The 27,500-nt window shown below is 43.5% G+C and overlaps 3 protein-coding genes across 4 annotated transcripts in view; 1 reads left to right on the top strand and 2 right to left on the bottom strand.

Moving 5' to 3' along the window:
* The window catches only part of nipsnap3a (nipsnap homolog 3A (C. elegans)), an 11,400-nt gene extending 10,117 nt beyond the window's left edge, over positions 1-1,283 (bottom strand). Inside the window, exon 1 of the mRNA XM_080054937.1 lies at positions 1,154-1,283. Coding sequence (XP_079911063.1) covers positions 1,154-1,237 — 84 coding nt within the window. The 5' untranslated portion in view covers positions 1,238-1,283. The remainder of the gene's footprint in view (positions 1-1,153) is intronic.
* A 611-nt stretch (positions 1,284-1,894) lies between these two features.
* Positions 1,895-19,990, top strand: noa1 (nitric oxide associated 1). The gene is made up of 14 exons (XM_080054934.1): positions 1,895-1,908; positions 3,933-4,318; positions 4,402-4,652; positions 5,157-5,385; positions 5,697-5,941; positions 6,287-6,368; positions 7,889-8,044; positions 10,163-10,327; positions 13,326-13,436; positions 14,692-14,783; positions 15,590-15,721; positions 16,985-17,101; positions 18,121-18,238; positions 19,359-19,990. Exons 2-14 carry the CDS (start codon positions 3,949-3,951, stop codon positions 19,634-19,636), a joined length of 2,346 nt encoding a protein of 781 aa, XP_079911060.1. The 5' UTR covers positions 1,895-1,908; positions 3,933-3,948; the 3' UTR covers positions 19,637-19,990.
* A 585-nt stretch (positions 19,991-20,575) lies between these two features.
* The window catches only part of rest (RE1-silencing transcription factor), an 18,532-nt gene continuing 11,607 nt past the window's right edge, over positions 20,576-27,500 (bottom strand). For both annotated transcript variants that reach the window (XM_080054939.1, XM_080054940.1), the window contains exons 8-9: positions 24,574-27,072; positions 20,576-24,014 (exon numbers count right to left, since the gene is read on the bottom strand). In XM_080054939.1, the coding sequence (XP_079911065.1) occupies positions 23,719-24,014; positions 24,574-27,072 (2,795 nt within the window). In that variant the 3' untranslated portion in view covers positions 20,576-23,718. The remainder of the gene's footprint in view (positions 24,015-24,573; positions 27,073-27,500) is intronic.

The raw sequence follows: 27,500 nt of genomic DNA, 5'->3' as shown, positions 1-27,500 counted from the left end.
GTCGCGTCTCACTTTAGAAGCGACGTCCCAGAAAAATCTAACTCAGTTAGAAAAAATAAAAAACGCAAATTCGCGATGCGAAATGACGGCGCTGGTGTGGAAGCTTGTATTGACTCTGTATACGTTTGTTAATTAACGGATTAATCGCACGAATAAAACGCGCCCGGTGTGCAAAGGCCTTAAAGAAGAGCTAGCCACAACCTTTCAACAAAGGACAAAAAAGATGACGTTGCATGAAAAGTTAGCCTGAGAATTCCATGAACAGAAAATGCAATACCTGAAGGAAGTATGACATGAAAATGAAAATTCTACGTGTGGAATTGGACATGAAGTTGGAAGAGAGAGCTATGATTCAAACAAGATACAGTACTGAGACAATTGTGATTACTGATCACAGTGAAGATATAAGTAGAAAATAAAAGGTGTTCCTGTTGTTTTGTTATTCACGTGTGTCAGTATTTTAAATCACAACAACCACATTTGAAAACAGAATTGTTTTAGACACTCATTGTATTGTGCTGAATACATCTTCAATTTAAATGCATCCATCTGATAAACTCAAGCAAAGTTGTTATTTTCAGTGCATTTTCCATATTGAAGCGGTCTCTAAATGTAAATTCATCAAATAAATGTTAATAAGACCTATCCACAAGTACTCTCCTGGCTGGCCTCTGCAGTGGGAGTTGGTCTTCATTTAGATATTCCAAATAGTCCATGCTCTCTCACAAACACTAAACTGAAGTTAAACCTGCCTCTTTGGAGGATTCATTTAAGATCAAATTTAGACCTAGAGTAGCTCTAGTCGACAGTCTGGCAGTCCGGCTTTGTTTAATCCAGAATATCTTTAATCTAGGACTAGTTTAAACTCAGTCTGTGCAAGTAGTTTTGAATTAATCCAGCTCAACAGGCATTTGAGTCTCGGACTAGGTTTAAGCCTCGTCTGTGAACCCGGCCCTTATAGGAGTTAAAGGAGGTTTGTTTGTTGTTGCAACAGCATTGTGCAGAATCACTGACTCCACCTTTAAGTAGGCTACAGACGAGTAGTGAGTAAATGTATAGTAACATTACACCGCTGGCTGGGCCTAGTTTATGTAGTTTACGAGCCAGTCTGTGGCTGCGTAAGGTTATTTAAAGTGAGTGTGAGTGAACTGACCTGTGCATTAGCTGGAATAGTTGTGATATTGTGTCGCAGCGCGCTCACGGCTGACCTCAGCGCGGAGACCCGAAACTTCAACATGACGACAGAGAAGTGACGGACGGGCGCGCGCACAGGAAGTTATAACTGCAGACAAAGATCGTCTATGAGAAACAGAGAGATCACTACATGGGAAAATACCAGACATGTAACGGTTTAAAGCTTTCTCTAAATATTCTACTATAGGCTATCATTTAAACACACACACGCACACACACACACACACACACACACACACACACACACACACACACACACACACACACACACACACACACACACACACACACACACACACACACACACACACACACACACACACACACACACACAGGAACTCACTACATAGGGAAATATCAGATATGGTATGTGGCTTATGTTGTTTATTGAGCTAAAAGATACAGTGCATAACTTTTTCATACAAATGAATGTCGGTTCCATTCAAGCCATCACCAAACAAGTTGACACAACGTTGATTAAGCCCATCAGCTCCACAAAACTCTCTCTGTTTGTCTCAATGGTTGCGTTCCGAATGGCATACTTGGCATACTTTCTACTATATAGTATGTAGAAAAAAATGTTCCGGTTCTTTAATCCGAAAATAAAATAGTTTGTGATTTCGCTGTGATTTTTTTTAATTTTTTTTTTAGGAGAACGTAAACAGATGACGTGTTTTGCGTCACGTCCGTTCAGGAAGTGGACCTGCAGGCTTGGTATGTATACACGCCACACGCATGGACGAGATATATCAGACTCTAACCGCAGCATGGACTTAATATAAGACTTTAAACTTCTGTGAAAGGGTTCCGCAGCGGGACAATTCAAGGTGAGATCTCATGGCGCGTTCACGTGTCCAGGTGTGGGTGGTATAATAATAATAAAACAGTGAAGAAAGGCGCAGACATGTGTGAAGTGTGGATGTCTTGAGGTGTCGCTATGCTGCCCTAACCTTGAAGATATCCCCTGCGTTCCAAACCGCATACTTCTTCTTTTTACTACACTACATAGGCTACTAAAGCACGCTGGTTTGCATACTACAGAAGGTAATTGGAAATGTTAGGGCATCTGGGTATTTTTTTTTGGCATACTGCATTTGATAAGCATGTATTGGGACGTCCTAAATCTTTTCCTGGGAGACTAGATTGTATGGAAGTATGGGGACTGGAACGCAGGGATTATCCCAAAGATAAACCCAAACTGTTGCTACATTTAACACCAAACTAAATCACTGTTCGCCTCTGATTTGAACCCAATGTTTGTTACAAAGTGTCGTGATGGTATTTATGAGCGTACCGGAGTGTACCTGCCACCGAGGGCATTGTTTTAGTCCCAGCAGTGAAATTTGTGATTTATTTTTTTCATTTCATTTTTTCATTTAACTTTTATTTATCCTCGAGAGACCAATTGAGGGGTGACCCTCATTTACAATGACGTTGAGTTCAAAACAAATTCAAAGGAAAAACAACAATACATAAACAATATTCAAGGCAAATACATCAAATACACAACAACAGGTGAAGAGAAAAAAAAACAATTGAAACATTTACACAGTGGTGAAGATTAAGTGGCAGCGATTAAAATTAAATGGGTGAAAGTACAATATAGCCTAATTAAAACAGTTACAGGTAGAGTTTGGCAGATTTAAGATAGTTTGTTTAAATTGGTTAAAGGATATGAAGATGTATGTTAAAATGTATCACGTGACAAACACAGAGTTAATGTGTTGAGGAGTTGCTATGCTTCCCTAACCTTGAAGATATTAGGCAAGTTTATTTCTATAGCACAATTCAGACACAAGGCCATTCAAAGTGCTTCACACACACACACACACACACACACACACACACACACACACACACACACACTCTCACACACACACACACACACACATACACACACACACACACACACACACACACACACACACACACATTCAAAGTGCTTTACAGGGGCATAACATACATCAAGTATAGGATAAACATTAAAAGCTTCTAGTTGGAATGAACTGTGAACTACATATTGTGTTTTCATGTAAAGAATAACAATGATTGAATATCTTTTTTATTTTTACTGTAACATCAACCTGCCTAATGGACTCAGTATCATTACATGTTCGTTAATGGTTGTTGTGTCCTTGGGCAAGACACTTCACCCACCTTGCCTCGTGTGAATGTTGATAGTTAGCCTGCTGCTATCGGTGTATGGATGTGTGTGTGAATGGTAACGTGGGAAAGGAAAACAGGTCTCCCTTGAAAAAGAGTCTTCGGCCTCAATGGGATTTACCTGTATAAATAAAGGTTAAAAAAAAAAAAAAAAAAAATTTCATTGACCTGAAATAAATAAATAAATGAAACTTCTTATCTATCCTCTGATCATAAATGACATGTAACAGCAAACGAGACCATCAGCGCAAAGAATGCTTCACCTGTTTTTATTTAGTTTTGTTCTAATTCTAGTGTCAAGTGTCTAAAAAGTGTCTGTCTAAAATAATATTTCATTATTAATATTAATAAAACTTGGGGCGCCCTTAGCTCAGTTGGTAGGGCGTCCCCCCCCATGGGCCTCGGCCAGCAGCGGACCCGGGTTCGATTCCAGCCCGCGGTCGTTCTCTGCATGTCACTCCCCTCTCTGCCCCATTTCAACTCTGTCTCTACACTATCAATAAAGCATATAAATGCCAAAAAAAAATGTTAAATAAATATATATATTAATAAAACTCTATTCTATTCTATTCCAGGTGTTTTCCTGCGGCCATGTTGAAGGTGTTGAACTTCGGGCTCGGGGCGCTGCGAGCCGCCCGTCGCGTCACCGCTACAGGGTTTCCCCAGCCTGGCCCAGGGGCAGGGGCCAACTACAGCACACACACACACACAGACACACACGCACGCACAGACACAGACACAGACACACACACAGACGCAAACACACACACACGCACAGACGCAAACACACGCACACACCCTCACACACGCACAGACGCAAACACACGCACACACCCTCACACACGCACAGACGCAGACACACACACACGCTTAGACACACACACACGCACAGACACACACACACGCTCCTGCACCGTCGACCCAAAGCTGGAGGAGCAGTTTGTGTTTGAAGAATGCACAGGTGAGACGCACTGCATCATGGGAAATTAAGTTTTTTTTAATATTTATTTATTTTCTAAATATTTATTACATCCTCCTCTCCAGATGACCCCCCCGCCCCTGTGGAGCCCCCCCTCTCCTCCTCCACTGCCTCTGAGCCAATGAAAACCCTGCATTCTGCTGCCTCTGCCCCTGGACCAATGAAAACGCTGCGTTCTCTGGAGCGTCAGTTGGAGGCTTTGGGGGGCGTCGCCATGACGAAGGAGGAGGAGGAGGAGCCTAATGACCTCATCACATTCCACGATGTCGACTTCCTGCCTGAGGAGAACGCCACGGCAACCAAGACACAGAAGAAGGTTTGGATTCAGATACCATGGTTACGTTCCGAATCTCCTCCTCTTTCTTCTCTCTATTCTACATACTACATCCGACGATAACAATAATCTAGTTAGGATGCAGTAGGCATACTATTGGGACATACTTTTACTCTCTTATTTCATCCTAACATGGCTCCTTGATCTTGCCTCTTGCTTTTATATCCGTTGCATCCCCGTTTGTTTTCATATGGAGGCTTCGTCGATGTGACGTCACTTCACGTGCGCACTGGATTGTGGGTCAGAATCGCCCAAATAGGATGCAGTTTTCAACACTAACAATCTTGGCCGGATGAAGTAGGACATCCGGGTACTTCTAACCATCCTAAATCTGGCCACAAGAATCGGGACATCCTAAATCTTTTTTCTACCAAACTATATAGTAGAAAGTATGAGATTCGGAACGCAACCACAGTTATTCTGCATAGTTAAGAAATGTTAATAATTAAGACATGAATAATGACCCCGCCTGTATTTCCCCTGCAGAAGAAGAAGCCTCCGTCAGAGCGTGGAGAGCACAGGGTCTTTGGCACGGCCGACCCGTCTGAGCCCGTTAGCGCCGTTAGCTGCTGCGGCTGCGGCGCGATGCTCCACTGCACGGACCCCAGCGTGGCCGGATTCATGCCCAGCGAGAAGCTCCGATCCCTGCAGGGAGAGGGAGGGCTGGAGGGGGCCACCTGCCAGCGCTGCCATCTGCTCACACATCATCACAAGGGTAAGAGGGTAACAGACAGACAGACAGACAGACAGACAGACAGACAGACAGACAGACACCACCACAAGGGTAAGAGGGTAACAGACAGACAGACAGACAGACAGACAGACAGACAGACAGGCAGACAGACACCACCACAAGGGTAAGAGGGTAACAGACAGACAGACAGACAGACAGTCACACAGACACAGACAGACAGACACCATCAGACAGTCAGTCAGTCAGTCAGACAGTCAGTCAGTCAGTTACTCAGTCACTCACTGCCTCACTCACATGCAATATCCCCTCCTTTCCCTCTCTTCTCCTTAAAGCCCTGGCGCTTAGTATGACCCCAGAAGAGTACCGTGTCATTGTCCAAAGGCTCCGCCCCCTAAAGGCTCTGGTGCTGCTATTGGTTGACCTGATGGACGTGCCCGCGTCCATAGTAACAGACCTTAGTGACATCATAGGAGGCAACAAACAGGTGGTCGTCATAGGCAACAAGATCGACCTTTTGCCGGGCGACGCCCCTAACTACCTGCAGCGAATCAAGAAGCAGCTCAACGCCTACTGTGAGGTAAGAGTGTGTGTGTGTGTGTGTGTGTGTGTCTATGTGTGTGTCTGTGTCTGTGTGTGTGTCGGTGTGTGAGACTGTGTGTGTGTGTGTGTGTCTGAGTCTGTGTGTGTGTGTGTGTGTGTGTGTGTGTGTGTGTGTGTGTGTCTATAATTCATCATTATGGTCAAAATATTTATTATATATTTTTGCTATTTTTTTTATCTGCAAAATAAAAACAACAATAAAACAGGCAACATAAAAATAAAAGTAATTTTCTTGTCAGAATCCCCCAGAAAGCAGGTTTTCTTTCCCAGGTAACTGACTATCAATCTGTCTGTCTGTCTGTCTGTCTGTCTGTCTACCCAGGAAGCAGGTTTTCTTGCCCAGGTGACTGACACTCACCTGATCAGCGCTAAGACGGGCTACGGAGTGGAACAGCTGATCTCAGGTACACACACACACACACACACACACACACACACACACACACACACACACACACACACACACACACACACACACACACACACACACACACACACACACACACACACACACACACACACACACACACACACACACACACACACACACACACACACACACACACACACACACACACACACACACACACTTTTACGATAACGATTAAATCGTCCGATTATTTTTTTTTTTAAATCCCCCAAAAATATATTGAAAAAATTAACTTTTTTGAACCCTTAAACATATATAAATACTTGTTACTGTCAATAGGTGTACAGGAACTTTTTATTTATTGAAATATGCATTATCTAAAATAAATAAAGTGTTACAAATATGTCTAAAGTGACATTTTTAAACTCAGACATTAAGCATGTTATGTAACTGCACCCAACCCTCTGAACTCCCTCCCTCCAAACATCAGCATCTCAGACTAAATAAACTCATTCAAAAGTCAACTCAAAACTCACCTCTTTAAGAAAGCATAATGACAGCGGACTCCACTCCAAACCTTATCTTTAATTTGTCTGTATTTTCTTTTCTTTTTCTATCAGTATGATTTTCTATATGTTTGATGTAAAGTGTCTTTGAATGACCTCCAATAAGCACTATATAACTTCTATATAATAACTATAGTAATATCAACTACTATTAACAGTCAAGAGTTGACCAATGTCAATGGGGCGACTGTGTCTACAGGTGGTAGAGCGGGTCGGCCGATGATCAAAGGGTTGGAGGTTCGATCCCCGCCCTGCCACCTGTGTCATAGTTGTTGTGTCCTTGGGCAAGACACTTCACCCACCTTGCCTCGTGTGAATGTCGATAGTTAGCTGCTGCTATCGGTGTGTGAATGTGTGTGTGAATGGTAACGTGGGAAAGGAAAACAGGTCTCCCTTGTAAAAGAGTCTTCGGTCTCAATGGGATTTACCTGTAGAAATAAAGGTTAGAAAAAAAAAATGCCTCTGCTATTGGTGTCAGGGGGAACTGTCAAGTGTGAATTAATCCACTGTATAACAACACCCCTGCTGCTGCTGTTAATATGCTATAAGGCTGTAAGGCTATAAGGCTACCTCCGGGGCCGCAATGCATCTCACTCAACATGATTGCTTGAATTAAAAAAAAAAAAAAAAAAATCGGCCATTTTGCTGATTGCCGATTTTTCCGATATATGCTATAATCGGCCGATTATTATTATTATTTTTTTTTTTTAACCTTTATTCATACAGGTAAATCCCATTGAGTCCGAAGACTCTTTATCAAGGGAGACCTGTTTTCCTTTCCCACGTTACCATTCACACACTCATTCATACACCGATAGCAGCAGCTAACTATCGACATTCACACAGAGACACACACAAACACACACAAAGACACACACACACACACACACACACACACACACACAGACACACACACACACACACACACACACACACACACACACACACACACACACACACACAGTGATTTTACATTGTCTTACCTCAGGTCTGCAGCGTACCTGGCGTTACCATGGAGACGTGTACCTGGTCGGCATGGCGAACAGCGGGAAGTCGACTCTGTTCAACTGTCTGTTAACCAGCGACTACTGCAAGACCAACGCCTCTGATGTCATCCACAAGGCTACCATCTCCCCATGGCCAGGTACCTGTCTGTCTGTCTGTCTGTCTGTCTGTGTCTGTCTTTCTGTCTGTGTGTCTGTCTGTCTGTGTCTGTCTGTCTGTGTGTCTGTCTGTCTGTCTGTTAACCAGCGACTACTGCAAGAGCAACGCTAGTGATGTCATCCACAAGGCTACCATCTCCCCATGGCCAGGTACCTGTCTGTCTGTCTGTCTGTCTGTCTGTCTGTCTGTCTCTCTGTCTGTCTGTCTGTCTGTGTGTCTGTCTGTCTGTCTGTCTGTCTGTCTGTCTGTCTGTCTGTCTGTCTGTCTGTCTGTCTGTCTGTCTGTCTGTCTGTCTGTCTGTCTCTCTGTCTGTCTGTCTGTCTCTCTCTGTCTGTCTGTCTGTGTGTCTGTCTGTGTCTGTCTCTCTCTCTGTCTGTCTGTCTGTCTGTCTGTCTGTCTGTCTGTGTCTGTCTTTCTGTCTGTGTGTCTGTCTGTCTGTCTGTCTGTCTGTCTGTCTGTCTGTCTGTCTGTCTGTCTGTCTGTTAACCAGCGACTACTGCAAGAGCAATGCCTCTGATGTCATCCACAAGGCTACCATCTCCCCCTGGCCAGGTACCTGTCTGTGTGTCTGTGTGTCTGTCTGTCTGTCTGTGTGTCTGTGTGTCTGTCTGTCTGTCTGTCTGTCTGTCTGTCTGTCTGTCTGTCTGTCTGTCTGTCTGTCTGTCTGTCTGTCTGTCTGTCTCTCTCTCTCTCTGTCTGTCTGTCTCTCTGTCTGTCTGTCTGTCTGTCCGTCTCTTTTCTAATGTCTATTCTATACTTGATGTATTTTATGCCCCTGTAAAGCACTTTGAGTGGCCTTGTGTCTGAATTGTGCTATAGAAATAAACTTGCCTTATTTGATTGTGTGTGTGTGTGTGTGTGTGTGTCTGTCTCTCTGTGTGTGTGTGTGTGTGTGTGTGTGTGTGTGTGTGTGTGTGCGCGCGTGTCTCTCTGTGTTGCCTTCAGGGACCACTCTGAACCTGTTAAAGTGTGTGGTTGCGTTCCGAATCTCATACTATCTACTATATAGTTTGGTAGAAAGAAGATTTAGGATGTCCTGATTCTTGTGGCCAGATTTAGGATGGTTAGAAGTACCCGGATGTTCTACTTCATGCGGCCAAGATTGTTAGTGTTTTGAAAACTGCATCCTATTTGGGCGATTCTGACCCACAATCCGGTGTCTCTCTCTCTCTGTGTTGCCTTCAGGTACCCCTCTGAACCTGTCTCTCTCTCTGTGTTGCCTTCAGGGACCACTCTGAACCTGTCTCTCTCTCTCTGTGTTGCCTTCAGGGACCACTCTGAACCTGTCTCTCTCTCTGTTAGGCCTTTCACACCAAAATGAACCTAGAGTCAGTTCCAGGCTGGTGTTGGGGTCAGTTCAAAACTGGTTACAGCCTTATCCCAGTTATGAACCGGTTGGTTTCACATCGACCGGAGACAGCCATGGAGCCGGCAAGAGAGCAACGTCATGACGTCACTGTAAACGTGTGTGTACGTCACCCGACGCCACTGCTCTTGTGGCTAACGCTAAAGCTACCGCTAGCTTTAAGCACAACAACAGCGGCGAATACGTCTTATTTTTACACTTGTTGGCTCTCGCTTTGCTTTCTTAAGCAAACAGGACCCATACAGCGTATTCTCGCCGGTCAATTTGATCGCTACGTTCAGTAATTATGTTATGTTTACGTCTCGTAGTAGCGGTGTTTTTAAATATGGCGGGCATGAGGTTTGAGTTGCTCTGGTTGGTCAGGATAATCCCTCCCCCGGCCGTTCGCGCAAGCAGTTCTTATCAAACCCTGCTCAATCCTGGGGTATGAGTTCCCCCGGTTTTTACGGCCCGGAGCAGGCTCTCTGGCGGTGTGAAACCAAAACACTGGCTCTAACTCCGAACAAGCCCAGAACTAGCGCCGATTTTGCGGCGGTGTGAAAGGCCTATGTGTTGCCTTCAGGTACCACTCTGAACCTGTCTCTCTCTCTCTCTGTGTTGCCTTCAGGGACTCCTCTGAACCTGTCTCTCTCTCTGTGTTGCCTTCAGGGACCCCTCTGAACCTGTCTCTCTCTCTCTGTGTTGCCTTCAGGTACCACTCTGAACCTGTCTCTCTCTCTGTGTTGCCTTCAGGGACCACTCTGAACCTGTTAAAGTTTCCCATCATCAACCCGACTCCGTACAGAATGTTTAAGCGTCAGGAGAGGCTGAACGAGGCCAAGCAGCAAACGGAGACGCAGCTAACCGCTAACGAGCTAGCAGGGCTGGAACTGATGGCTAGGAAGGGCTATCTAGTGGGTAAGACAGACAGACAGGCAGACAGACAGACAGACAGACAGACAGACAGACAGACAGACACACACACACCGAGACACAATAATGCACACATAGACAGACAGACAGACAGACAGACAGACATATTAAGACAGGCAGACAGACAGACACACAGACAGAAAGACAGACACCGAGACACAATAATGCACAGACAGACAGACAGACAGACACATTAATACACACATAGACAGACACGGACAGACAGGCAGGCAGGCAAGAAGACAGACAGACACACACACACACACACACACACACACACACACACACACACACACACACACACTGCCAAGGCTAGAACTGCTAGCTAGGAAGGGATATCTAGTGGGTAAGACGGACAGACGGACACAATAATGCACACATAGACAGACATGGACAGGCAGGCAAGAAGACAGACAGACAGACACACACACACACACACCAATTTACCGCCAATATTCCCATATTACACACTGTAGCTTTGAGTAACTTCAGGTAATATTAACCAAAGCTATCTTTATTTCAAAGTTTAACAAAAATACTTTTATTAAACAGAAGTTCTTCTGTCACTTTGAAGGTCAAACAGATTAAAGCTGGGGTATGTGATTTCTGATTGGTCAAAGTTAACATGAGCTGTACACTTTGACCAATCAGAGTGAGGCTCCGATTCTCTGTTCTTATTGGCTGTTGGGACTGTCCATTCACTTTGGCACCGACGTTGTTGGTGTAGAGTGTGTCAGGGAGGGACCATAGGGGAGGGACCAAAGAGAACAAGTGGAGCGGTTGAGGTATTTGGATTCAAATCTCTATCCCAACTGCTATTTTCTCCCCAAATCCTCCACCCCAGCTTTAATCTCTTAATGAATACACACGGTGCAACACCAGAGCTGGCCTCCAGGGAGAGCCAGGCACAATACAGACATCCATACACATCCAAATGAACCATAATCCTACCAGAAATGTCTACTACATGGGCCGCTCCGGTGGTGTAGTGGATAGAGCGTGTACCATATTGGCTCCGGCCTTCATTGCAGTGGTCGCGGGTTCAAATCTGACCTGTGGACCTTTACTGCAGGTCATCCTCTCTCTCTCTCTCTCTCTCTCTCTCTCTCTCTCTCTCTCTCTCTCTCTCTCTCTCTCTCTCTCTCTCTCTCTCTCTCTCTCTCTCTCTCTCTCTCTCTCTCTGTCTCCCCATTTCAACTCTGTATAATAAAGCTTGAAAATGACAAAAAACATATTGAGTTTTACCCATACTTCCCTACTATTTAGCGTGCCAGAAAAAGATTTAGGATGTCCCAATAGATGTACGTTAATTTTAGTATGCTGAAAATACATAAATACCCCACTAACTCCAATAGCATTTTGGAGTATTCATCTTTATTCTTGACATTTCTCGACATAATGAAAAAATAAATCTTCCTTATCTGATTTTTTTTTTCTCTCCTGACTGTGGCCCTAAAACTCTTCAGTACTTTAGTATGTGGTGTAATAAAAAGACTAAAACTCTTCTGTACTTTAGTATGTAGTGTAGTAAAAAGACTAAAACTCTTCTGTACTTTAGTATGTAGTGTAGTAAAAAGACTAAAACTCTTCTGTACTTTAGTATGTAGTGTAGTAAAAAGACTAAAACTCTTCTGTGCTTTAGTATGTATTGTAGTAAAAAGACTAAAACTCTTCTGTGCTTTAGTATGTAGTGTAGTAAAAAGACTAAAACTCTTCTGTGCTTTAGTATGTAGTGTAGTAAAGAGACTAAAACTCTTCTGTACTTTAGTATGTAGTGTAGTAAAAAGACTAAAACTCTTCTGTGCTTTAGTATGTAGTGTAGTAAAAAGACTAAAACTCTTCTGTACTTTAGTATGTAGTGTAGTAAAAAGACTAAAACTCTTCTGTACTTTAGTATGTAGTGTAGTAAAAAGACTAAAACTCTTCTGTACTTTAGTATGTAGTGTAGTAAAAAGACTAAAACTCTTCTGTACTTTAGTATGTAGTGTAGGAAAGAGACTGAAACTCTTCTGTACTTTAGTATGTAGTGTAGTAAAAAGACTAAAACTCTTCTGTACTTTAGTATGTAGTGTAGTAAAAAGACGAAAACTCTTCTGTACTTTAGTATGTAGTGTAGTAAAGAGACTAAAACTCTTCTGTACTTTAGTATGTAGTGTAGTAAAGAGACTAAAACTCTTCTGTACTTTAGTATGTAGTGTAGTAAAAAGACGAAAACTCTTCTGTACTTTAGTATGTAGTGTAGTAAAGAGACTAAAACTCTTCTGTACTTTAGTATGTAGTGTAGTAAAGAGACTAAAACTCTTCCGTACTTTAGTATGTAGTGTAGTAAGAAGACTAAAACTCTTCCGTACTTTAGTATGTAGTGTAGTAAAAAGACTAAAACTCTTCTGTACTTTAGTATGTAGTGTAGTAAAAAGACTAAAACTCTTCTGTACTTTAGTATGCAGTGTAGTAAAAAGACTAAAACTCTTCTGTACTTTAGTATGTGGTGTAGTAAAAAGACTAAAACTCTTCTGTACTTTAGTATGTGGTGTAGTAAAAAGACTAAAACTCTTCCGTACTTTAGTATGTAGTGTAGTAAAAAGACTAAAACTCTTCCGTACTTTAGTATGTAGTGTAGTAAAAAGACTAAAACTCTTCCGTACTTTAGTATGTAGTGTAGTAAAAAGACTAAAACTCTTCTGTACTTTAGTATGTAGTGTAGTAAAAAGACTAAAACTCTTCCGTACTTTAGTATGTAGTGTAGTAAAAAGACTAAAACTCTTCTGTACTTTAGTATGTAGTGTAGTAAAAAGACTAAAACTCTTCTGTACTTTAGTATGTAGTGTAGTAAAAAGACTAAAACTCTTCTGTACTTTAGTATGTAGTGTAGTAAAAAGACTAAAACTCTTCTGTACTTTAGTATGTAGTGTAGTAAAGAGAAAGAGTATGTGAATTGGAACACAGGGATAGTGTTATAACATCTATCTCTCTCTCTCTTCAGGGCGTGTGGGCCGGACCTTCCGCTCTGAACCCAAACCTCCATCAGATGAAATCACGTTTGATCCAGACAGCCTGGCCTTTGGAGAGGAGGGAGAGACAGCCAGGCCCAGAGGTGTGTGTGTCTGTCTGTCTGTCTGTCTGTCTGTCTGTCTGTCTGTCTGTCTGTCTGTCTGTCTGTCTGTCTGTCTGTCTGTCTGTCTGTCTGTCTGTCTGTCTGTCTGTCTGTCTGTCTGTCTGTCTGTGTGGCCAGCAGGTTAGTGTGTGTGTGTGTGTCTGTCTCTGTGTGTGTGTGTGTGTGTGTGTGTGTGTGTCTGTCTGTCTGTCTGTCTGTCTGTCGGTCTGTCTGTCTGTCGGTCTGTGTGGCCAGCAGGTTAGTGTGTGTGTGTGTGTCTGTCTGTCTGTCTGTCTGTCTGTCGGTCTGTCTGTCTGTCGGTCTGTGTGGCCAGCAGGTTAGTGTGTGTGTGTGTGTCTCTGTGTGTGTGTATATTATTATAAAACATACACCTGTACCACACCTATTAGTGACTAAAAGCTTTTTATTTAAATGTCAGTTATGTCTCTTTATCAGCTTGTTGTGTATTAGATGGATTTGTATATTGTGTTTATATTGTTGTTTTTGACATCATTGTAAATCAGGGTCTCACACACACACACACACACACACACACACACACACACAGACACACACACACACACACACACACACACACACACACACACACACACACACACACACACACACACACACACAGACACACACAGACAGACACACACACACACACACACAAACACACACACACACACACACACACATACACACACACACACACACACACACACACACACACACACACACACACACACACACACACACACACACCTCAATTGATCTGTACAATATAAATAAAGGTAAAATTAAAATGAAATGTGCTTAATAATCTGTCTTGTCTGTCTGTCCCTCTCTGTCTGTCTGTTTGTCTGTCTGTCTGCCTGTCTCTCTGTCTGCCTGTCTGTCTGTCTGTCTGTCTGTCTGTCTGTCTGTCTGTCTGCCTGTCTGTCTGTCCTTCTGTCTGTCTATCTGTCTGTCTGTCTGTCTGTCTGTCTGTCTGTCTGTCTGTCTGTGTATCTGTCTGTCTGTCTGTCTGTCTGTCTGTCTGTCTGTCTGCCTGTCTGTCTGTCTGCCTGTCTGTCTGCCTGTCTGTCTGCCTGTCTGTCTGTCTGTCTGTCTGTCTGTCTGTCTGTCTGTCTGTCTGTCCCTCTGTCTGTCTGTCTGTCTGTCTGTCTGTCTGTCTGTCTGTCTGTCTGTCTGTCTGTCTGTCTGCCTCCCTGTCTGCCTGTCTGTCTGTCTGTCTGTCTGTCTCACTCAGCTCCCAAGCCGCCTCCCCCTGAGTTGAGCTTGAATGAAGTGAAAGACGCTCACTGGCTGTTTGACACTCCGGGCATCATGAAGGAGAATGACGTGAGTCACACCAGCTCTGATTCATCTGTTCTTAAACCTGCAGTGTGTAGAATTTTGGGTTTTATTTCCTAGCAGATTTTGTAGAAAGTAATTATAATATCCATAAGTACATTTAATTTAGTGCATAATAGTTGAATTTATTTTTTTAATTATTATTTTTTGCTTTAGAAAGGGTCTCATATATGTCCATATTTCTGCATATCTTGGACCAAGGCCTAGTGCCGCCATCTTGAAAGTGTCATAGTTGGAATGTCATCAGCTGCATTGTTTAGAAATTAGAATTGTTCTTGTCCTTGAAGGCCACTGTAGCTTCTGTTATTATTCTAAAGGGTTGGGGTTACCCAGGGAGCGTTGCATTCTAGAACTTTCTAGAACTTTCTTGATGATGTCATATTACACACTGCACATTTAAAGGTGCTCTGAGGAACTTTCAGTGTGTGTTAATTCTAGCGCCCCCCTTTGGACTAAAGCGGTAGTGTTTTTACCACGCCAGCTGTTGTTCCTGGGTGAGCGTATACCCATGACAAAGGCATTAAGAAAAACTATATAAAAATAGCATTCTTTGCACTGATGGTCTCGTTTGCTGTTACATGTAATCTATGATCATCAGAGGAAAAATGAGACTGTTTCAGAAATATTTAAAAGTTCCTCGTAGCACCTTTAAGCTAAAGAAAAGTTACATATTATATGAAATCTAATAATTAATTTTCTCTCTCACACTCACACTCTCACACACACACACACACACACACACACACACACTCACACTCACACTCACACACACACACACACACACACACACACAGCTGCTGAGCCTGCTGACTGAGCAGGAGGTGATGTCACTGGTTCCGTCTCAGGCCGTCGTCCCGCGAACGTTTGTGTTGAAACCTGGAACTGTTCTGTTTGTGGGAGGAGTGGCCCGCATCGACTTCATACAGGTGTGTGTGTGTGTGTGTGTGTGTGTGTGTGTGTGTGTGTGTGTGTCTGTGTCTGTGTGTGTGTGTGTGTGTGTGTCTGTCTGTGTGTGTGTGTGTGTGTGTGTGTGTCTGTGTCTGTGTCTGTGTGTGTGTGTGTGTGTGTCTGTGTCTGACTACATACAGACAGGTTCTTAAAGATTTACTTCCAAATCAGGCTTTCATTAACTGCGAAGGCTTGGCAACCAAAAACTAAATGTGACAATTTGATTCATGATTTCATTATTTTATATCAAAAAAAAATATGAATGAACCTGACTATAATGTATTTTTCTGAGAGTTATATAGATAAAGCTTGATTTCTGATATCTGTGTGTGTGCGTATACATTAACTCTCTCTCTCTCTCTCTCTCTCTCTCTCTCTCTCTCTCTCTCTCTCTCTCTCTCTCTCTCTCTCTCTCTCTCTCTCTCTCTCTCTCTCTCAATTCAAATTGGCTTTATTGGCATGAAAGTTACAGTTTTGTACAATATTGCCATAGCACATCATCAAATCTCTCTCTCTCTCTCTCTCTCTCTGTCTCTCTCTCTCTCTCTCTGTGTGTGTGTATATTAACCCAGTGTCTCTCTCTCCCTCTCTCTCTGTGTATTAACCCAGTGTCTCTCTCTCTCTGTGTATTAACCCAGGGTCTCTCTCTCTCTCTCTGTATTAACCCAGTGTCTCTCTCTCTCTGTGTATTAACCCAGTGTCTCTCCCTCTCTCTCTCTTTCTCTCTCTCTCTCTCTCTCTCTCTCTCTGTGTGTATTAACCCAGTGTCTCTCTCTCTCTGTGTATTAACCCAGTGTCTCTCTCTCTCTCTCTCTCTCTCTCTCTCTCTCTGTGTATTAACCCAGTGTCTCTCTCTCTCTCTCTCTCTGTGTATTAACCCAGTGTCTCTCTCTCTCTCCCTCTCTCTGTGTATTAACCCAGTGTGTCTCTCTCTCTCCCTCTCTCTCTCTGTATTAACCCAGTGTCTCTCTCTCTCTCCCTCTCTCTCTGTGTATTAACCCAGTGTCTCTCTCTCTCTGTATTAACCCAGTGTCTCTCTCTCTCTCTCTATATATATATTAACCCAGTGTCTCTCTCTCTCTCTCTCTCTGTCTCTATGTATTAACCCAGTGTCTCTCTCTCTCTCTGTGTATTAACCCAGTGTCTCTCTCTCCCTCTCTCTCTCTCTGTGTATTAACCCAGTGTCTCTCTCTCCCTCTCTCTGTATTAACCCAGTGTCTCTCTCCCTCTCTCTCTCTCAGGGAGGTAAGTCTTGCTGGTTCTCGGTCATGGCTTCCAGTCGGCTCCCAGTTCACCTCACCAGTCTGGAGAAAGCCGACAGTGTCTATGAGAAACATGCTGGACACATTCTACTGGGGGTGAGACATATACCTGTCTGCCTGTCTGTCTGTCTGTCTGTCTGTCTGTCTGCCTGTCTGTCTGTCTGTCTGTCTGTCTGTCTGTCTGTCTGTCTGTCTGTCTGCCTGTCTGTCTGTCTGTCTGCCTGTCTGTCTGTCAATCTATAGAAAATGCTACGTTGTTCTTTATTTCTTCAGAAATTCATCTTGTAATATTGTTTGTAATACGTTTTCATGTATTTTTGGGCTTCATACAGGTGTGTGTGTGTGTGTGTGTGTGTGTGTGTCTGTGTGTCTGTGTGTGTGTCTGTCTGTGTGTGTGTGTGTACTTGTATAACTATTTTTGCGGGAACCAGGGTAAGGGGCTAGAGAATGCATTATTTTTGGGCTGAAGTCTTTACTCTTTACTAATGAAATCATACTGGTAGCTTTTGAGCGGGAACACAACTGAGGTTATTTTGATATTTTCACAATGTTTCATCTGAGTATTTATTATAGACCATTTATATCTTGTGGATAGAGCGTGTACCATATTGACTCCTTGTCTCGGTGGTTGCCGGTTCAGATCTGTGGACCTTTACTGCAGGTCACTCTCTCCTCTCAACTGTCAATAACAGGTTAAAATACCACAACAAGATCTTTAAAAAATATCATATCTGGTGGTGCGTTCAGGTACCTGTTGGAGGGTCGGAGCGTATGAAATCGTTCCGTCTGTCTATCTATCTATCTATCTATCTATCTATCTATCTATCTATCTATCTATCTATCTATCTATCTATCTATCTATCTATCTGTCTGTCTGTCTGTCTATCTATCTATCTATCTATCTATCTATCTGTCTGTCTGTCTGTCTGTCTGTCTGTCTGTCTGTCTGTCTGTCTGTCTGTCTGTCTGTCTGTCTGTCTGTCTGTCTGTCTGTCTGTCTGTCTGTCTGTCTATCTATCTATCTATCTATCTATCTATCTATCTATCTATCTATCTATCTATCTATCTATCTATCCATCCATCCATCCTAACAGTATATCTCGTGGTGCCTTCAGGTGCCTGTTGGAGGGTCGGAGCGCATGGAGTCGTTCCCTGCTCTGGTTCCTCAGGACTTCAGTGTGGAGGGTCGAGGTTACACCGAGGCTTCAGCCGACATCACTCTGTCTTCTGCAGGTAGACAACTAAACACACACACACTGAGTGGACAGGTGTCTGTCTGTCTGTCTGTCTGTCTGTCTGTCTGTCTGTCTGTCTGTCTGTCTGTCTATCTGTCTGTCTATCTATCTGTCTGTCTGTCTGTCTGTCTGATTATCCAGTTTTTTTAATAGCATTGTTTTGAGGATGTGAAAAAATTTATTTTATTTATACATTTTTGTTGTTTTTGTAAAATATATTTTATTTTATTTAAGGTTTCTGCATTGCTTAAATGGAGCAGGTAAACACAATCAGGTGGGCCAAACTGAGAGATGAAATGGACCAATGTAGTGAGAGATCTTTAGGGAAGAAATTGGGTGGCACTAGATAAAACAGAGATCAAACCAGGTCAGTTTAGGCTCACCAAAGAGAACCCATACAGGTCAGAGATGCTAAAAGGGAAAAAAATCTCAGAGGATCTCAGGAATAGAGTTGTGATGCTGCACATTTGACTGGGGACAGCTATAAATTAATATAAAAAAAGTTTGAGCTCCATCGGTCCACCGTGAGGCAAATCATCTACAAATGGAGAGCTTTAAGAGTGACTGAACATCTGCCTAGGCTCTGTAAACTGGCATGTTTACAGAGCCTAGGGTTTTTTGTCAAAAAGCATTCTTCACAAATGCTGATTGGACATATTATTATAATAAATATCTTGAATTTTGAAAATCGCGTATAAAAGAGAGCAAGAGGTAGATATAAATAAATAAATATTGCAATATGACAATGTCTCTCACTCGCTCACTCTCTCACTCACTCGCTCACTCTCTCTCTCACTCACTCTCTCACTCACTCACTCACTCTCTCTCTCTCTCTTTGAAAATCGCGTATAAAAGATAAATAAATATTGTAATATGACAATGTCTCTCTCACACACCCCCTCTCTCCCTCTCTCACACCCCCCTCCACACCCTCTTCTCTCTCACCCCCCCCTCCCTCCCTCCCTCTCTCTCCCCTCCCTCTCTCTCCCTCTCTCTCTCACCCCCCCTCCCTCCCCCCCTCTCTCCCTCCCCTCCCCCCCTCCCTCTCACCCCCCCCTCCCTCCCTCTCCCTCCCCCTCCCCCTCTCTCCTTCCCTCTCCCCCCCACCTCCCTCTCAGGCTGGGTGTCAGTCACAGCTGCGTTGGGGGACCAGGTGGTGTTAAAGGTCCACGGCCCAGCTGAGAACATGTTTGGGCTGCGCCGCCCCCCTCTGCTCCCTCACGTTGTCTCTCTCAAAGGAGAACGCATCAGGAAGTCAGCTGCTTATAAACCTGTGAAACCCGCCGGCCTGCTGGACTCCGGGCTGTCCACTCAGGGCACCGAGAAACTACACGTTAAGGACAAGCAGAAGAAGAAGAAGAAGAAGAAGAAGAAGAAATTAACGATGAAGTCATAGAGAATGGACCGATAACCGCTGGGTTTCAAAATAAAACACAGCGGTTTGAAACAGTCAAGGTTTTCAAAAGCGCTTTTATTTCATTTGTATGAGATCTGTGTGTGTGTGTGTGTGTGTGTGTGTGTGTGTGTGTGTGTGTGTGTGTGTGTGTGTGTGTGTGTGTGTGTGTGTGTGTGTGTGTGTGTGTGTGTGTGTGTGTGTGTGTGTGTGTGTGTGTGTGTGTGTGTGTGTGTGTGTGTGTGGAATTATTGCTGCATTTTTTTTTAATGGTTTTGTGTTCATTCTGTTTGTTTCTTTGCGTTTTTTTAGTTGTTGAATTTTTCTTATTAAAGGAATTATTATTATTATATAGTTTTTGTCCAGAACATTCATGATAATAAAGTTTTGCTTTTTTTTCACTCAGTGTTTCTCAGTTCAGTTTCTGTGTAGATTTTCTTTATCCTATTCTACATACTACATCTGATCATATTCAGTATCTAGTCATCATGCAGTATGCTACAATTGGGACACACTTTAACTTATTTATTTCATCATAACATTGCTCCTTGATCTTGCCTCTTGCTTTTATATCCGTCTCATCCCCGTTTGTTTTCATATGGAGGCTTCGTCGATGTGACGTCACTTCACGTGCGCACTGGATTGTGGGTCAGAATCGCCCAAATAGGATGCACTTTTCAACACTAAAAATCTTGGCCGGATTTAGTAGACATCCGGGTACTTCTAACCATCCTAAATCTGGCCACAAGAATCAGGACATCCTAAATCTTTTTTCTACCAAACTATATAGTAGAAAGTACGGGGACTGGAACGCAGCCATAGTCTAGAAACTGTATTTTTGTCTATACTTAATTTACCAAAACCTGGAAATGATCATAATTAAATGTCAAACTTTTCCATTCTGCGTCTGAACCCCGATGAAGAGAGACGAAAGAGTTGATATAGAAACTGTTTATTTATAAAGGAGGATAAAGTGATACAATGACAGTATGTTAGAGTGTGTGTGAGTGTGTTAGTGAGTGTGTGTGTGAGTGTGTGTGTTAGTGAGTGTGTGAGCGTGTTAGAGAGTGTGTGTGTGTGTGTGAGCGTGAGTGTGTGTGAGCGTGTGTGTGTGTGTGTGTACGAGCGTGTGTGTTAGTGAGTGTGTGTGTGTGTGTGTGTGTACGAGCTTGTGTTAGTGCGTGTGAGCGTGTTAGTGAGTGTGTGTGTGTGTGAGCGTGTGTGTGAGCGTGTTAGTGAGCTAAACATCTTTAAATGACAAAACACATTAAAATGAACACGTGTAATGATGCAATGGTCACCGTGGCGACTGTTTGAAAATGGCGGTGAGGGAAAAAAACAATTAAAAACATTTCGTTCATAACATTTTATGGTTGACAGTTAGTCATTGATCGATGGAGTCGATAAATCTTTGGGACATTTGGAGAAAAACTATCGATCATTAAAGGTGCAGTGTGTAATATTAAAGAGTATTTAGCATCATCTAGTGGTGAGAGTCTAGATGTCAACGCTCCCTTTGCTAACCCCTTTGTTTACAGCTATAGTTACTAAAGATGGCATCATCCACCACTGCCTCAAGTCTTTCCACAATATCAAGTGATGAGGTGAAGATGTATTTAGTTATTTATTCTATAGTACTTCTTCTTCTTGGTCTTCCAACAGGTGCATTTCCCCAGGACGCCCACTATATATAAAAACGTGTAAGGTCGTAATTTAACTTTGTCCGTTCTGTGCTACTGTAGAAAAGGCTCATTCTAAGCTCATAAAACTTAAGTCTGTTCTAATTAAGAATTTAGAAAATTTCTACACACTGCATCTTTAAAGCAAAAGGTTAATTGATCACAGACACTTTGGTTCTAAAGTAAAATATTGCACAATAATGATTTCAACCGAAGAGCTCATGTTCATGTTCATGTTAGTTCATGTCATTTGACCGTCTTGATTCAACTAAGAACAAATTTAAACATATTCACACTGTATGTACATATTACACAAGAGAAGTCTAAAAAAAAAAGGCAAAATCGTCCTTTAACCGTTAACGACATGAGTAAGACTATCAGGGCCACGGGAGATTTAATGATGCACTTTGAGATTAAAGACACAGTGTGGAGAATACACTTTGAAATCTGGAGAAAATAGTTGAAATATCCCAAAAATTTGACTTTTTCTTAAAATGTTTTACTATGCACTTATTGACAGATTCAAACTTCAAGGATCAACAGACAGACAGACAGGCAGACAGACAGGCAGGCAGGCAGACAGACAGGCAGACAGACAGACAGAGGGCTCCAACCTCATTTTGACTGAAAGCAGACGTCCTCTAAGCTCCACTTATTAATCAAATAATAATAAATTCAAATCTGTCAACGGAACTGTCGACTTTCTGCTCAAAGTGCATCGTAATTATTCTTTTTTAAATCCAGATTTTTGACAATTTTCTTGATATTTCAACTTTTTTCTCCTAATTTCGACATCTGTCTCGGGCTTTTGTCTCTGCTATTTTCTTGAATAACACAAAGATAAAGAAACGTCCCTCCTCTCATCTCTACCTCCCATCGGCCCTGACACTCTCCCATAGCAACAACAACCAAGAACAACGTGTGTGTTACTGTGAAAAGCTAAAAACAAACCAGAGGAAACTGATGATTGTCAAACGGGACAGGAGGATTTAAACATCGAAGAAAAAGAAAAATCTATTTTAATTACAAAGATATTTGGACCAAAAACGCTGTTCAGGTTTATACAGGGTCATGATGTCATATGATATGATGTAATGATACGAGTCCATTCAAAAGGTTTTTTCGGGGGCGTCCTTAGCTCAGTTGGTAGGGCGCCCCCCCCCCCCCATGGGCCTCAGCCAGCAGCGGACCCGGGTTCGATTCCAGCCCGCGGTCGTTCTCTGCATGTCACTCCCCTCTCTGCCCCATTTCAACTCTGTCTCTACACTATCAATAAAGCAGAAAAATGCCCCAAAAAAAAAATGTTTTTACTAAATCATTCTCTTGCTTTAGAGGGATGAATTTATTTTCAAAAATGTTCGTAGGTTCAACTTAAAAGGTGCTCCGGGGAACTTTCAGTGTGTGTTAATTCTAGCGCCCCCTTTGGACAAAAGCGGTAGTGTTTTTTTTACCACACCAGCTGTTGTTCCTGGGTGAGCGTATACCCACGTCAAAGGCATTAAGAAAAACTATATAAAAACAGCATTCTTTGCACTGATGGTCTCGTTTGCTGTTACATGTAATTTATGATCATCAGAGGAAAAATGAGACTGTTTCAGAAATATTTCAAAGTTCCTCGTAGCACCTTTTAAAGTAAAGTGGGTTAGGGTCTGAGTTTGTAATTTTCAAACAGTGGCAGTGTCTTAGGAATGAGTTAGTGGTCACAGCGCCCCCTACTGACAGAGTGAGAAAGCTGGGACATATTTGAGTCATTTAATATTCAGTGAACGTTCAAAGAGTTCGATCTGGATCTGTGAACCAAAGCTCACGTGGAGAAGAAACAAAAGAGTGTGGTTGCGTTCCGAATCTCATACTTTCTACTATATAGTATGTAGGAAAAAGATTTAGGATGTCCCGATTCTTATGGCCAGATTTAGGATGGTTAGAAGTACCCGGATGTCCTACTTCATCCGGCCAAGATTGTTAGGGTTGAAAACTGCATCCTATTTGGGCGATTCTGACCCACAATTCATTGCGCACGTGAGGCAGGATCAAGGAGCAATGTTATGATGAAATAAGAGAGTAAAAGTATGTCCCAATAGTATGCCTACTGCATCCTAACTAGATTATTTTTATCGTCGGATGTAGTATGTAGAATAGAAAAAAGAAAGAGTATGAGATTCGGAACGCAACCATGGTATCTGGAATGTCTTACTTTTGAATTCATCTTGACATTTTCTCATAATTTCATCTTCCTCGACATTTAACCCTTTTCCCCCCGAAAGTTCTGACTAAATTCTGACGTTTTTTTCTTGAGGTTTCAACTTAATTCTTGGCATTTTTTCTCAAAAAGTAAAAAAAAAAAATTCTTCAAGTGAATATCCCATCCCTAGGGCCTAGTTGTCTTCCTTATCTTCTGACCCGGACTCACTTCTGCCCCCCTGTGGCTCCGTCCATGTAATACACGTTCACCAGATGTCGGTTGAGATGTCGTCTGTACTCCACTTCAACGGGGAACGTGCGATCGCAGAAGATGCACATGTGGCTCTTGAGCTCGGCGGCCGGCGGCGGGATTTCGTCGGTCGGCGTTTCGGGATCGTTCGCCATTTTGCCCGAGTTCGTCCCGTTGCCGTGGAGACCGGAATCGTCGCTGCCTTCCGAGGCGGAATCGCTGATGTCACTTCCTCCCTCGTGGCTGCTGTGGATCCCCTCGTCGTCCTCCGCTGCACAGAGAAAATCAAATCAGTTTTATTTGTATAGCCCAAAATCACAAATACATTTCCCTCAGTGGGCTTTACATTTCATACAGTATGATACAATATGATACAATATGACACCCTGCCCTTACACCCTTCGCTAGAAAGATTATTCTAACTTCATTCACATAGAGACTTGTGTGTGTTTGTGTGTGTTACCTGTGTGTGTGTGTGTGTGTGTGTGTGTGTGTGTGTGTGTGTGTGTTACCTGTGTGTGTGTGTGTGTGTGTGTGTGTGTGTTACCTGTGTGTGTGTGTGTTACATGTCTGTGTGTGTGTTACATGTGTGTGTGTGTTACCTGTGTGTGTGTGTGTGTGTGTCTGTGTGTGTATGTGTATTACCTGTGTGTGTGTGTGTGTGTGTGTGTATTACCTGTCTGTGTGTGTGTGTGTATTACCTGTGTGTGTGTGTGTATTACCTGTGTGTGTGTGTATTACCTGTGTGTGTGTGTGTGTGTGTGTGTGTGTGTATTACCTGTGTGTGTGTGTGTGTGTGTGTATTACCTGTGTGTGTGTGTGTGTGTTACCTGTGTGTGTGCGGATGTGTTGGACGTGGCCGCTGTGGATTCCCTCGTCTTCCTCCGTGGACGGAACTTTCCGGCGCTGAACCGGGATGAATAAAGATGGCGGCGGCGGCGGGGAGGTCGGTTTGACGAACAGAGGCGTGGGAGTGTCGGGAAGGTGTGTAGAACGAGGCGGGGTTTCTAACGCGGCGCTGCAGGGGCTCTGGGAAGATTTAGAAGCCGGCGAGGGTTGGGCTGACGGTTGCACTGGCTTCAATGGTTCACCAGATTCTTCTTCTAGTTTGGGTTTGACCGCAGATTCTCCTTGTTCTGATCTGTGACGTGTGGAGGTCTTAGCTGAAGTCTTGTTCTTAGACTGAGCCATCGGTGCTTTTGCCTCGTCCGTAAAGGCCTTAGCTTGTGTCTTAGTGTCTGTCGGACTGTCTGACGGTATTTTCTTCTGCTTAGAGACCTTGGCTGGCGTCGCTTTCTTCGACTGAGCTTCTGACGGCACTATCTTGTCCTTAGGAGGCTTAGATGGCGTCTTTTTCTTCGGGGATTCTTGTAATGGTTCCACTTTGTTTGTAGAGTCCTTCGCCGGTGTCTTATTGTCTGTTGGTTCTCTCTTGTCCGTGGAGGCCCTGGCGAATGTCTTGTTCTTCGACTGAGCTTCTGATTCTTCTAGCTTGTCTGTAAGGGCTTTCGCTTGTGTCTTATGGTCTGGCTGACTTTCTAAGGGTATTTTCTTGTCTGTGGAGACCTTAGAATGTGGCAGACTGTCTCCCGGAGCTTGTAGCGTTTTAATCTTTAACTTTGAGGCCTTAGAGGGAGTCCTGCTGACCGGCCGAGGTTCTGACGGCGCTGTCTTGTCCGTAGAAACCTCAGCTGGCGTTGGATTCTTCTGTGAAGCTCCTGAAGGTTCCGATCCGTTTGTAGAGGACTTCGCTTCTGTCTCATTGTCCAAATGAACTTCTGATGGTTTCGCCTTGTCCTTGGAGGCCTTAGCTTGTGTGAAAATGTCCATCTGAGCTTCTGGAAGTTCTATTTTGTCCCTCGACACCGTGGCTTCTGTCTTGTCGTCACACTGACCCCCTAAAAGTGTTTTCCTGTCGGGAGAAGCCTTGGCTAATGTCTTGTTCTTCGGCGATTCTTGCAATGTTTCCGATTCGTTACCGGAGACCTTCACTTGTATGATGTCGTCCATCGGTTCTTCTGAAAGTTCTTTCTTGTCAGTGGAGGCCTCAGCGTGTGTCTCCGTATCTCCTAACGCTTCTATCTCCTTCTTAGACAGACTTATAATAGGAGTTGTCGGGTCGAAAAGTTGTTTTGGAGATCTTGAGGGTTTCTTGGAGGTCCTCGTTTTCTTCTGCTTCACTGGCGTCGACACGCTGGACTTGCCGTCACTTTTCTTCGCACTTTCTGAAGCTGCTTTGAGCTTTTTGGTCTTCTTGGCCGGACTGTCAATCTCAGACGTTTGAGAAAGATCTAGAACTTCTCCTGCTTTCCTCTTCACGGGCTTTTCCTTCCGCTCGGGAACATCAGATTTCTGTGGAGATTCTAGAACAGGTTCTGCGTCTTTTGAAGTCTTTTCGGACTTCTTAGATCCTGCAGACTTCTTTGACTTGTTGGTGCTTTTGTTCCCCTTGCCTCCATTTTCGTTTTTCGTTTGTCGTATGTCCTTGTCCGGCTTGAGCTCGTCTTCCACTTCAGATATTTGCTGTGTGTCTGAATTCTCCGTTTTCATTTGGTCGTTCTCTGGACTGGCCACTTGTTCGGGGACTGCTGTTGACTTTTTAACCCGTTTCTTGGCCTTGCTATCTCCATTAACAGCAGGAGTAGCAGCTGTAGCATTCTCTGTCTGTGTGTGTGAATTCTCCACTAGATTCTCCGCTTTCCTCTGCCTTGTCGAGACCTTTTTCTCCGCTTCCACCTTCTCCTTGACCTTCTGAGATTTCTCTTTCTCCGAGGGTGCGTTTGGTTTCTTGCCCGGCTTGTCCCTGTCCTTGTCCTGGCTAGTAGCTTCCGTTTGCAGCGTTTGTACGGCGGCTGCTGCTGCGCTCTGTCGGCTACTCTTGCCTATCGAGAGATTTATCGGGCTCAAATCCACTGAATCCTCTTCACCCTCATCCATGTCAAAGTCTTCATCAACGCTCGAAGAATTATCAAACTTGTCCGCGGCAGAATTCTCGTCTTCCGCGCCATCTTCTTGCCCGGGTTTCTTCACGCGCAGCTTGACTTTGGAGATGTCCACTTCCACGCTGCAGCCGGAGTGTCTGGACTTGATGTGGTACTGCAGGTTGCACTTCTTGCTGGCGGCGTATTTGCAGAGCGGACAGAGGAACTGGCGCGGGTTCAGGTGCAGCTCCACGTGCTTCTTGAAGTTGCTGCGGTCGGCGGTCTTGTAGTCGCAGTACGGACACGTGAGGGGCTTGGGGCCGTTGTGAACCTGCCGGGCGTGGCGAGTGACTTCGTGCTGGTTCGCTGCCAGGTAGGTGCAGCTCTCACACTTGAAAGGACGCTCACCTGGAAACAAACAGGTGAGAAAATGTTAGTTGGTGGGGAGAGGACAGGTGAAATACTCATGCAGAGGGATTCATGCTAGCAGACAGGGTCCGTATACATGTTTTAGGAGTGAAATTTAATAATTTTCCTAACATTTTTTTATATAAAAAAATAACTTTTTGAATGGCACTTAAAAGGACGCTCACCTGGACACAGAAAGGTGAGAATATGTTAGCCAGTGGGTGAATATAGGTGAGACACACACAGAGGGATTCATGCAAAAGGCAGGGTTGGTAAATGCTTTTTTAGGAGTAACATTTTATAATTTTTCAAGTATTTGAGATAAAAAAAAAATGTTTTGAAGGGTCCTAAAGAGTTAAAGGCCCCTGTAAAAATGGTTTAAAGTAGTAAAATATCATTATATGATATCAAAGTTGGATGAATCAATA

This window comes from Ammodytes marinus, assembly GCF_949987685.1.
Source record: "Ammodytes marinus genome assembly, contig: scaffold_128, whole genome shotgun sequence".
Classification (NCBI taxonomy): Eukaryota; Metazoa; Chordata; class Actinopteri; order Uranoscopiformes; family Ammodytidae; genus Ammodytes; species Ammodytes marinus.
Note: the sequence above shows the minus strand (reverse complement) of the source record. Positions and strands in the feature narration are given on the sequence as shown.